At 42.5% G+C, this 12,770-nt stretch overlaps 1 protein-coding gene across 4 annotated transcripts in view; it reads right to left on the reverse strand.

The window, feature by feature from the left end:
* Positions 1 to 12,674, reverse strand: part of RMND5A (required for meiotic nuclear division 5 homolog A) — a 62,777-nt gene extending 50,103 nt beyond the window's left edge. For all 4 annotated transcript variants that reach the window (XM_059405650.1, XM_059405649.1, XM_059405648.1 and 1 more), the window contains exon 1: positions 11,994 to 12,674. In XM_059405650.1, coding sequence (XP_059261633.1) covers positions 11,994 to 12,135 — 142 coding nt within the window. In that variant the 5' untranslated portion in view covers positions 12,136 to 12,674. The remainder of the gene's footprint in view (positions 1 to 11,993) is intronic.
* Between the last annotated feature and the right edge of the window lie 96 nt (positions 12,675 to 12,770).

The raw sequence follows: 12,770 nt of genomic DNA on the forward strand, positions 1-12,770 counted from the left end.
AATCATACCTTGGTTTTATAAAAAACTTTGCAATACAGCTGTATCATTTTGTACATTTGTTCAATTAATTTTCCTTCATAATCACATGGCTTAATACAACCATATGTCCAATTATGTGACAAGATTTACTCACCATTTTGGCTCATCTAACATAATCGAGACAAAGATATTAAGACTGAAAACTATGTTCTCATCCTTACTCAGCGTTCGCATTTGCAATTTTGTTTGCCACTTATTTTTAGGCTATCAGAAGGGAAGAAAACCCTCAAATAATTGCACACACTATTAAAGAAAGATAATACTACTCAAACTAAACAGCTGGTTGGTAGGCAGCACTATAATGGTGTAGCTTGATACATCTGCTCATGGACAGATAATCAAAAGTTCTAACCTGGCCTGTAAGAGGCAGTTTAAACATGTCAATTATACCATGAGTACACGCTGCCTAAGAGTCAACCACATGAAAGATGAGACCCCTATAATTAAGAAAACTCTATAAAAAATGGGAGGTACAACACAGAAAGGTGATTACCATGATGATTATTATTCAGATGTCCAAACTGGCTGAAAACATCACCAGAATATTCTAGGTAGAAGCAAAGAGTAGCATTCCCTAGAAATCACTAAGACCTGACTTAACAATCTTATGAATATCATGGAGGCAGAAACAATTTTAAATATCTAAGTTTACAAATATTACACATACTGCACTTGAGCTCTTCTGCATTATTAAAAGTTAACTCCACTTCATAAAATGGACAGAGATCTTAAATTTGGAAATAAGTAGAAAACAAAATGGCATGCAAGTTTTGAAGTGAAAGCAAAAAAATCCATTAAGTAAACATAATTCTAACTATACCTAAATGAAAACCGAGGCCTCCTAGAGGTATATCCAGAATTTCTAGATTAATTCCTTAAAAAAAAAAAAAAAAAAAAAAAAAGTTAAAATAGAAGTCAAAGGAAGGCTGTAAGGAGAAAAAGAATTCTACATTATCCCACTCTTTCTAAGAGGGGAGAGCCAGAGGGAGAGAGAGAATCTTGAGCAGGCTCTCCAGCCCCCACCTTAACCATACACAGGGCTTAATTTCACCATGCTGAGATCAGGACCTGAGCTGAAATCAAGAGTCAGACACGTAACTGACTGAGCCACCCTGGCACCCTTATCCCACTATTACATTTGTATAAATTTTATTATTTTAAAATAAATAAAATGAGACTAGACAAAGACAAAACAGGGGCAAAAAGACTAAAGTCAAAAGGAAGGGAGAACCATGATTTAGAGTCAGTTTACTGAGTGCTGAATGCCTCTGTTGGCAGTGTTCAGGGTACAGATCAAGTACGTTAGATAGATTAAGAAATTCAGGAGGAATAAAAGAAGACAAAGAATCAAAGGGTCTAAGACTGATTCTAAAGAAGTCACTGGCAAGGTGAACACAGAAAAGACTGCAAAACATTAAAATAGAAAAACTTGAAAAGGTTAAGGTTCGTATTAAAAAATAATAATAAAAGGACTGTCTCATACGGTGAGTGGCAAATTAAATTGTGGCCTGTTGGAGTTTGGGGCTTCTTAGGAGCTACTTCAGCACCTAGGACACAGGAGCTGCTCAACAGAGATTCACTTAGAGGAGGAAGAAAAAGGAACAAATACAACGCACTCGGTTTTTTCTAGGGGCAGTAGTAAATCACTGAAAACAAAATAAACTCTTTTCAGTATATTAATAGGTGGTAAATCTACAAAGCACAGTATTTTGGGGCTAACCCCTGACCTTCCAGAACAGAGCGCAGATTCAGACAGGTGTGTTCCAATCCAAAGCACCAAATCACAGCCTAGGGTGCTGCAAAACCAACCATAAGGGGAAAAAAGAAAGAAAGTTTCTATTTAAAAGCTAACTTACATGGTACAGACTAATAGTGCTCCTAGAGCAGAGAGCTAGACCAAAATGACTAGCACAGGGAAGAAAGGGAAGGCTTCAAAAATACACGATGAGACAAGAACGGAGAGAGATGACAGAAGAAAAAAAGGACACATAGCACCAGCTTTCGAATGTCTGCAAGACAGTCCCACTTTAGAGAGCCTAATCATTCCCTTCAAATTCAAAATATAGAGAATTAATCTCGAGCTATCTCCTTCTGTATCTCTGAAATGAATGGCTGAATCAGGTAAGGTTTCTTTTAGTCTTTAAATGTAAATTTCAGACTTACAAATCAAACTCGGATTTCTACCTTCCCCTCTCATAAACTTATTTTCTTCCTGGTTCTGTAATTGTCTACCTGTCACTCATGCTCAAACCTTAGATTAAGCTTTGATTTTTCTGATGCTTCTCTCCCATCCTGCCAGACTACGTCCACACACCACGTCCTGGTAACTCCTTCCCTCAGGAGATCCCATGCATGGGTCCCTGTACATTTCTACCACCACTACCCAAAGACGGGTCCCTCTTTCATCAGGTCTAAGCTGACGCTTAACTAGTCATCTTGCCCCTAGACAAATCGCACTCCCAACTCCAATCAACCTAAATACTGCTAAATGGTCTCAAGATAATGTCCCCGTCCAGTCCCTGTTCAAAATGTACTCCCCACCCAAGTCATTCCACATCTTCCCAGTCTACTATTTTCCCTGTGACTCTATAAACCCTGATTCCAATTTAATTTTACTTCGTCTATCCTACTTCTCTCTGCTCTGGTCCTTCCCTCTTCCCAGAATGCCTCCTGTATTCTCACTCCTCTGCACCTTTGTTCTTTGCCAACCACCACTGCTGGCACCCCATCTTATCTTCCTACTGTCCCAATTCAATCTCTGTTACTGAAACTTGACAGGTTAGAGAGCTCTGTCTCAAATCCCACCCCTTCTTGCCTGTACCACTCAGTCAGCATTGGCCCTATCTACATGGCCTTCCATTACCAGGTACCGTTACTTAAAAACACACCAGTGGCATCTCCCTAACTGGACAGAAAGTTATTAGAGCGTGAGAACGATTGCTTGCCCTTTGTTAATTCCCACAAGATCTTGCCTAGTTCTACACTTAATTGCCAATTAATAACTACTGACCAAGTGCTCTGAAGTTCAATTGAAATCACACACACACACACACACACACACACACACACACCCCTCAGCAGTTCTTTCTAAGGAAGGGATTCTTCTTTCCTATTTCCCTGAACTGTTAGTATTTGTACCAACCAGAAGCACTGCTATTTATACTGTGCCATGGCCATGGCTTTCCCCTCCCTCCCAAATATAAAAGTCTGGTCTCATTATCCAACTAAAGTTTCTTGAAGACTGTATTTATGTCTTTGGAATATTCCCTGTGGTATTAGGCAGACCACAGGGCACAGAATGGTAACTAACATACACCAGTATAATAGATACCTAACATTCAAAAGTGTTTCCATAGTTCTTAACTGCTGCTTGAAGGCACAGACTTTAAAAAAAATAAAATAAAAACAAAAAAGACAGAGACATTAAAAATAACAAATATACCTTGTTTTCAGATTTTAAAGCCAGTTTCCATCTACTACTTACTAGTAGATGCAGAGCAAGGACTCAAACTCAGACCTCCTGAGCTCAAGGACAAAATTTTGTGGTCTGCTCTCCAAGTGCGGAGACTAATCTTCTTATCTCCCTAACTAGTCTCCATGTTCCTGAAGGGCTGAAGCCATGTATAATGTTTCTTTTAAGACATTCTTTACCTCCTCCTGAATACCTTCATGTAATCGATAATGAGATATTAAATCTAGATGGATCCCACAGACACAGCAAACTCATCAAAGATAATATACAGCCAGATGCTGTAACACAAAATGAGAAGAAAGTATTCAGGCTCAATCTTAAGTGTTAAAGACTTTGCAGTATAGCTTTACGGACTTCCAGAACAATGTTTTTTAAGAACCATTCTGAGCTGAGCCATAAAACTCACCAAACCCAAATACGGTGACAGTGTTATTTCTAAAAGTCTCAAGTCCTGCTGCAGATTCTGGTGTCTGTTCTCTGTTCTCTGAGGGATTAAACTAGCATCTAATCTAAAAGACCAGGCACTTCTGCCATTCTACAAACAATGCCCAGTTTATGAAAGCATCATGGCCCCGATACCTATCAACTTCTAGGGATTACCTGGAGCACAATGGGACTCCAGTAGGTAGCTCAGGACCAGAGCCCTCTGTAATTCTCCCCTATATCACATTTTGGGGTCACTTTCAAAGATTTTATAGCTGAAGAAGCAGGACCCCAAATAAAACAAGTCAGTTTTATCATCCCAAGTGAAGAGTTTACCAAAACGTGATTTTCACTATCCTAACAACTAAGAGACTAAGACTGGAAAGAAGGGAAATTTCTTTAAGTACCCTAGTATCATATCATAGAAGTCTTGGCAAGTTCCTCCTTCACCAATATTATTATGCAGAGTTAGAAACAATGTAAAAGATAAAATAACCTTAGTAAAATGATTTTACTATGCCAAGCACACAAGCAACTTCAAGTAACTTCCCAAAGGTAACATGAACCAAACTGTATTTTTTTGTCTCCAAATCAAGCTGCACTCACAACTTAGTATTTGAATCGGAAGAATGTTATAGTTAGGAGACTAGGCAAAAACTGAGAAATAAAGGTTGGGATGGTCAAGAAAACATCTCAAAGGGGCACCTGGGTGGTTCAGTGGGTTAAAGCCTCTCAGGTCATGATCCCAGGGTCCTGGGATTGAGCCCCACATCAGGCTCTCTGCTCAGCAGGGAGCCTGCTTCCTCCTCTCTCTCTGCCTGCTTCTCTGACTACTTGTGATCTCTATCTGTCAAATAAATAAATAAAATCTTAAAAAAAAAAAAAAGAAAGAAAGAAAACACCTCAAAGAACATTGTTTTGGTGTAACTTGTAGTTGCTCAATTATAATAGATATCTATCACTTTCGTCTGGGTACAAGTTTTCCTTTCTAGAACTCTCTCCTCTCTATAATCACATGGCCGTACATCTCCTGACATGGCCAAAGCATGTAGCCCCAAGGTAGCCAATGGACTCCATGCCCTGACCTCAGTTACTGATTCAGCGAGAGGATTATGACCCCAAACCAAGACAGCACAGGATACTCCCTGGTAATTTTATGTTTGAAAATACAGAAAAAAAAGGCATGTTCCTGTCTTTGGGATCACTAGCAATATAAGAATGATAATGAACCCCCCTGACCATCTTAGTTCCATGTGGAAAAAGCTCCTCTAAGAATGAAGCCAACCAGGGAAAGCACAGTTGAGTGAGGAAGAGAAAAAGATTAGTCTTTAAACATCCTCTCTGCTTCTGGAGCCGGCTGGCCTTACCTCAGCCTATTTAGTAGTGAATCAATGAAGTCCATTTTAATTAAAACTATTCTGCCACCTGCAATCAAAAGAATCCTGAGTAATATACTAGTCTGAATGAATAAGATGCCAAATAACAAAAAATTGCCTCCTAAAAGAGCCTGGAAAGGAATGGCTGACAAAGTTAAATCAGCTTCTAAACCTAACTGGAAATGTATACACTAACCTATTATTCTCACCATCTAAAACAGCCCAAGTAGCTTGCTAACTTGTCTATTCTTCTCTTGGGGTATTTCAACAATGACTGTTATCCACCCAAACTTTTCTGACGTACTACTTATCTGCTACTTTCCAGACTAGATGTTAAATGTAGATACCAAATTTTATTCAATTCAAAATTTAAAGTTTTTCTTCTTTCTAAAACTAATGATGTACTATCCAGTGGCTAACATAATAATAATAGTAAAAAGTAAAATAAATAAATAAGTCCTTCTTTTCTCTCTCAATAGTGTCTTGTTAATATTTAGCAGAAAGTTTCATTGGCAACTGAACACCAGATATTGAAGCCTACTCCAACTGCACCAAACAATAAGGTTGAATAAGCAAACCACTGGTTTACCAAACCCTGATCCTTTAATATTCACTAAAGGATGAATATACATTCAAGCATGGTAGGCTGTGAAAAGAACAAGGATTCATATATATAAATAAGCATACTTTTCACTAAGTATATATACTGTATACAACTCAAATTCTATAATGAAGAGTTATACATACCATATGACTCTGAATCTGTTTTCTGTCTACTGATAAAAACCATACCACAGAAATTAATTTAAAACGTGGCCACAATTTGCTTTCTCTTCCATGCTTAATTGCCTATTTACCTTGTCATTTGTTACCTTTAAATTTTAAAAACTGGAAGCAGTTGTGCAACGAGTAACTAAATTCTCCTTGATTCACCAAAGAAAGATGGAGGATTATGGTTTAAATGAGTTTTACGACTGGCAGTCAGACCACAAAACACACAAAAAAACGGAGTTTTGGAAACTAATGCATGTGTTGATCACTCCTACAAATTAAGCTGTCTTTACCAACTTGTAAATTGCAATAATACTAAACCTACATTGAAGTAAGTAGAACTATATGTCCAATGCCTCAAAGTAAAAATGAATAGTGAGAAATTATTATTTACCTGATTTTTCTTAAAAGTTTTCCTGGAGGCTAGCATCTTTGTGAAGTGGACAACTAGGTGGCCCATAAATAAGAAAGAGTAAAAGGGAGACTTCTTACTGGGTATCCTTTTTCTGTCATTTTAATTTATACCATCTGAACGAATTATCTACTCCAAACAAAATTTAAATTTACAAAATTCATTTTTAAAAAGTCACTGAGAATCATTTTCAGAAACTACAATACAGGGGAACCAGTGGGTTCAGTCGGTTAAGCATCTGCCTTTGGCTCAGGTCATGATCCCAGGGTCCTAGGATCAAGCCCCGCATCAGGGAGCCCTGCAATGCTTCTCCCTCTCCCTCTGCCTGCCCCTCCCCCTGCATGCACACACACTCTCTCTCTCTCTCAAATAAATAGTCTTTAAAAAAATACAATACTACTCCCTATAATAGCCTAAAAATAAATTTTTTAAAAGGAGGCTCCATACCTAGCATGGGCCTTGCACTCACCACCCTGAGATGAAGACCTGAGCTGAGATCAAGAGTTAGACACTTAACTAACTGAGCCACCCAAGGGCCCTTAGCTTAGAAATCACATTTTTTTCTTTTTTTAAAAATTATTTTTATTAACATATAATGTATTATTTGCCCCAGGGGTACAGGTCTGTGAATCGCTGGGCTTACACATTTCACAGCACTCATCACATCACATACCCTCCCCCAGGTCCATAACCCAACCACCCTCTCCCTACTCCCCTTCACCTACAATCCTCAGTTTGTTTTGTGAGATTAAGAGTATATTATGGTTTGTCTCCCTCCCGATCCAATCTTGTTTCATTTTTTCCCTTCCCTACCCCCAAGCTTCCACCTTCCCTCTCAAATTCCTCGTGTATCAGGGAAATCACATGATAACTGTCTTTCTCTGATTGACTTATTTCACTCTGCTTAATACCCTCTAGTTCCATCCACATCCTTGCAAATGGCAAGATTTCAGAGAAATCACTTTTAAAAAATACTGCATACCCTTGACTCCTACAAAAATTGTAATTTTCCCAATACTTGTCAAACATGTCATAAATGCTATCCTATTGTCTCAGTCTAATCTCCATTTACCAAATGTAAAATTAGAATATCAGCAATATGTGATATATAGTTCTTTTCTGTTCTCCCTCCCACCACAGAGGTGCTAATGGGAAACAATAGGGAAAAAAATATGCTAAAAAGCATATAAACAATCACAAATCAAATCAGGAACATTTATCCATACTATCTGTCTGTTAACTGAGGGTCACCCAAGGTGTGGTTCCCACAACACTGATGTGAATAGTGATTTTAGCTGTATGTGAAATAATATTTTAATAGTTATGAATTTGCTTTTAATAGTTTATTATACCTAATACACCAAACTTACGATTTCACAGATATCAGTGCCTATCATAAGGATAAATCTACTTAAGTGAAATCATGAATCCATCTGAAAAAATAAGAGCACACATGCATGAGTGAAATGTGAGAAGCACTAGCACCTTACCCAAATTGATCAAGGGCACATAGGAATGATCACCAAACAGCATCAACCATACAGAATCTTAAATCAGACCAAACTTCATGTGCACATGGAAACTCCCTGAAAAGGTGGTACAACTAAGTGACGACTAAGTGCTCTCCTCCTTCCTAAGAGTTGAGAAAATTAAGTGAACCTGAAGTTTAATCAGAGTAACTAAAGGTAAGACTCAGAGCTTGGTACAATCCTTGAATTTCTGGCAAATTAAGCTTAAAAATGGTATCCCTTTCCCAGCCCAAACACCTCAGCACAGACCTTTCATTAACTGTGGACAGTCATCTCTAATCCCTTTTACCTCAGATCAGGTTCTGGATCACTCTCCCATCATCCAATCTACCACCCTAAGGTTTCCCAGACAAACCTTAGGCCTTAAAGACCTTAAACCTTGGACCTGAAGAAAGCCGTTAAAGTCAGTCTCCAGAAGAGGAATGAATCAGGCTTCCACAGAACTTCTGTTTAGTATTTTCTGTGATTCTTTACTGCCCCTTTGCTCTGCTATGCTGCCCCTTTATCACCAAACCTCCATGCCTCGCTATGACTTAGTCAAAGCCTGCATTCTCACAAAGGTATTTGAATTAAGAAAAATGCATTTTTAATGAAATAATTAGGGAAAGTATATATGAAAGAATTTCAGGCTACATAGAGGCAATTCAGAGCAGATGAAAGAAATGTTAGGGCTCACTACAGGACTACTTCCAGGCCAGTTGCCAGGCGAGCCCCCTTTGAGCATTTTCACAATCTGGAATAAAAGTAGTTAGAGTGGAAATGGGTTGTCAACAGGCTTACCAACTAATCTTCATTTACGTATGATGTTTCCACCACAAACTATTCTAACTGTCCTCATCTAGTATAGTCCTTCACTCACTTTAGAAAAAAGATATTTCGGGCGCCTGGGTTGCTCAGTTGTTAAGCAACTGCCTTCAGCTCAGGTCATGATCCCAGGGTCCTAGGATTGAGCCCTGCACCGGGCTCAGTGGGAAGCCTGCTTCTCCCTCTCCCACTCCCCCTGCTTGTGTACCTCCCCGCCCGACTCTGCTAAATAAGTAAAATCTTAAAAAAAAAAATAGAAAAGAGATATTTAAACATAAGAAAATGTAATTCATTCCCCAAAACTGATCTCCTGACCCTAGCTAAAAAGAAACTTCTGAATCAGGCAGTTACTCACCATCAGTATGATGCCATGTTGGAGAGCTATACAGTTCCCAAGATTCTACTTTATTCACATCACATTCTTACAAGACTATTACCACAAATAACCCCAGAGAATGAGATCCAAACCCCTGACAGATGGCCCCAAATGGAGCCCCTCTCTCAAGTCAAAGGATCCTACAAGATCAACTGCCCAAACAAGCACATTCAAACTTGAAAATGGAGCTCCAAACTCAGATTTCAGGAGACACAACTCTAGGAAGGGTATATTTAAAATACAAATGTAATACCCACCACATTGCTGGCAAAGAACATTAGAAATTATCTGCTTTGAAAATTACCATAACCTAGATGACAAACCATGATGTTTGCCTCCACACATAAGAACACCCTAAGAGAAAAGAATTTACTTGGGAAACTAGACCTGGCACTTCTGGTATTTATTTTTCTTTCACATTTCATAACTGCCTTTGGTCACTTAATCCTATTATTTAAGAATTAAACAAAATTAAAGAAATACCAATATCAAACTGCAATCTGGTAGACCAGAAGGTAAAAAATAGGAGGCTGAGAAAGAAACATGCAATTCACCAAGTCAGATCATTTGAATAGCATGACGTTACCCGTGGCTAATACCCACACACCATATATTCCTTGCAAAGTTCCCGGATACCCAGCAAAAACAATTTGTCTAAAGCAAACTCATGCTTCAGCGATTTCTGGCAATTATTTTATCCATCGGAGATGAGCCCCAAGTTTCCTAAAATGAGGCTTGCAATCACACTTCCCCAATCAACTAATACCCCCTGCTCTCTTATAAGAAGGTATTTTACTTTCCATCTTCTCTCATATTCTGCCTATCCAACCCCTCAATCTCTGACCTGGTCCCTAAAAAGGATATGCTCCTTCCACCTCTTCAAGTCTAGACCTTCACTCATTCTTTTCCTTTTAGCCTTGAACAAGATATAGATTTCCCGGAGCGGAAGGGTGGGTGGACAGGCAGGCAGAGACAGAGGGACAGAGACACACACCCACCCACACACACACACATTCCCCACACACATACACACACCTCCTACCCCTGTACTTAAACAGCCTTATGCCTCCTTACACTTCAGTTTGCATATTTTTCTTAATTCCCACTAACTGAGTTTATTTTAACTCCATGAAGCTGTAAGCAGAGGGTCACTGACTCCCAACCAGCTAACCAACTTCTCTTTTCCTAAACTCCTGCCTTTTCTGTTTCGGCTGATTCCTCCATGGCCCTCCACTCTCCAAGAGGAGGTTTCAGGTGTGGTTAGACCCTACATTGTTCCCTCCTTACAGCCTATGGGATCTCCTTCACTCTCCTCAGTAGAAATTATACTAGGAAACCATCTGAGACCTTACTTTTCCCCCAAATTCAAACTGCATCTTTAGCCACCAGTACACATAGCCCTTCAGCTTTATCCTGCATGCCCAAAAACCAAATTCACCAGAGCATTCTCAGGATTCCCATCCAACTCCACCTCCGCTTCCCCTTCACAGGCAGCCATCCGGGTCTGCCTATTTTTCCATATTAATATTCTAACTCCTACTCCCACTACGGTTGCAGGCTTGCTTCTTCCCCAGAGCTCAAAAGTGACTGCCATGTTCAGAATAGTATGTTTTAAGACTCCCTTATTCCCCACCAAAAGGCGTCTGGGAAGAAAGGTGTAGGAGGAGAAAGAGAAGAGGGGAGAAGCTCCAATGAGGCCCTGCCTTCACCTCACCTGCCAAAGTAACCGCATTTCACCCCAGCTACCAAACTTTCCTTTGCATAAACTGCTGTTCAGCCTAGGAGTTTGAGAAGGCTTCCCCAACTTGAACAAATCCATTAAATAAAGTCTTTTCTTTCTTGATCAGGAGGAATCACCACTATGAATACATTAATCTGAGGATACCAGACCTTTAGTAACCAAATGTTACTAAAAAAACAAAACCAAAACCCCTTCCCAACCAGCTTCCACAAGTTAACCTCAGCAGAGCATCTGCCCCCAGGTCCTCAGGCAATCATGAAATAATCTAGGTAAAGCACCTTCTATAAAAAAAATCTGTCTCCTGAAAGAAAAACAGGTAAAAACTTGGCCAGGTAAGGCAAGTAACTAACTACTTGTGCCACAATTTGCTTCAGGAAAGTTGCCTGTTCTTCCTCAGGCTACACCAGAAGAGCTGAACATTTCGATTCAGATGGTTTCCTAGGAATCATGTCTGTGTGGCTGCGGAGTTGAGGAAGAGCTGCTTCCACACAGCAGTCAAATCGTGAAGTTGCAGCAGCGGCTGTTCTGTTAACCCACAGCTAAGAATAACACTCGACTTTCTAATTTAAAAAAAGAATGGAAAGAAAAAAAGAAAGACTTGGAAAGTCAGTCCCCGGGCCAAGGATCTGGGACAGGAGAGAAAGAAAGGGGCTTCCTGCACTGACCCTCTTAACGTCCAGACCTTCCCGTCCAACGCAATCAGCGCACCTTCAGCCCGCAGGGACCAGAAAGCACCGGGCCGGGCGGGGGCGAGGGGCGCCCACTCCCGGGCGGCGGCAGTTTGCAGGTGCCACCGACCGGCCCCCACGCACGTTTAACCCGGCTGGAACCCGTGGTTCCGGGCTCGGTTTCCGGGTGGATCGCGCTCACTCTTAATCGACAACGAAGTAGGTACAGCTTCGAGGCAAATCGAGAGGAGGAAAAGTCACAGGGGGCTGGGGCGGGGGAGGGGGTCTCCGCACCTCGGGGGAGGCGCGGGGACACTCCTGCTGGCCCGCCGTGGCCCGAGGGGCCGGGCCCTGCCCCGCGCGCCCACCCGGGCCGCCCTACCGTGGCTCTGCAGGATCTCGTGCTTGAGGCCGCCCGTATAGTCGATGAGCTCCTCCAGGCCGCGCTCGCACAGCTGCCCGTAGGCCGAGAACTTGTGCAGCACCTTCTCCAGCTCGCGCTCCACCGTCACGCACTGATCCATCCCGGAGGCGGCGGCGGCGAAGGCGCTCGGCTCCCTGGTGCCCGGGTGTCCGCAGCCGTTCGGCCCGGGCCCGGCCGAGGCCGCGTCCTGCTCCTCGTCCCCCAGGCGGGCGGCGCGGGTGGCTGAGGCGGCCGAGACAGCGGGCGCGCTAGCCGCGGCGCCGGGGGAGCCCCGCGCAGCCCGTGCCCGCCTGCCCCATGCCCCCCCGGCCCCCGGACACTGGCCGCCGCTCCCGCTCGCTCTCCCCACCCGGTCCCGCGCCCCTGGTCCTCACTCGCCGCGTTCGGCTGACCGCGGCGGCGCCGCCGATTGTTTTTGTTTTCACGGGAACCGACCGATGACCTGGTTCTCCCGGGCGGCACCAAGCGCCGCCGACCCGAGGGGGGGGGGCAGCCACCCCAGCAAGGGAAAGAGGCGGCGCGGGCCGTACCAAGCGCGCCCTCGAGGGGGAGCAGCCTGGCGAGAGCGGGCGGAGGAACGCGACGGCAGTGCGAGCGCGCCGCCGCTCTAAAGGTGTGGGCAGTACCACGCGGGAAGCGTGCAAGGGAGAGGGCGAGGGTGGAGCAAGAACCCAATTGGTCCGAGGAGCTAAATAGGGAACTTTAGAGACAGCCCCGGCGCTCGGAGAGCGCTAC

The sequence above is a fragment of the Mustela nigripes genome, chromosome 7 (assembly GCF_022355385.1).
Source record: "Mustela nigripes isolate SB6536 chromosome 7, MUSNIG.SB6536, whole genome shotgun sequence".
Taxonomy (NCBI): Eukaryota; Metazoa; Chordata; class Mammalia; order Carnivora; family Mustelidae; genus Mustela; species Mustela nigripes.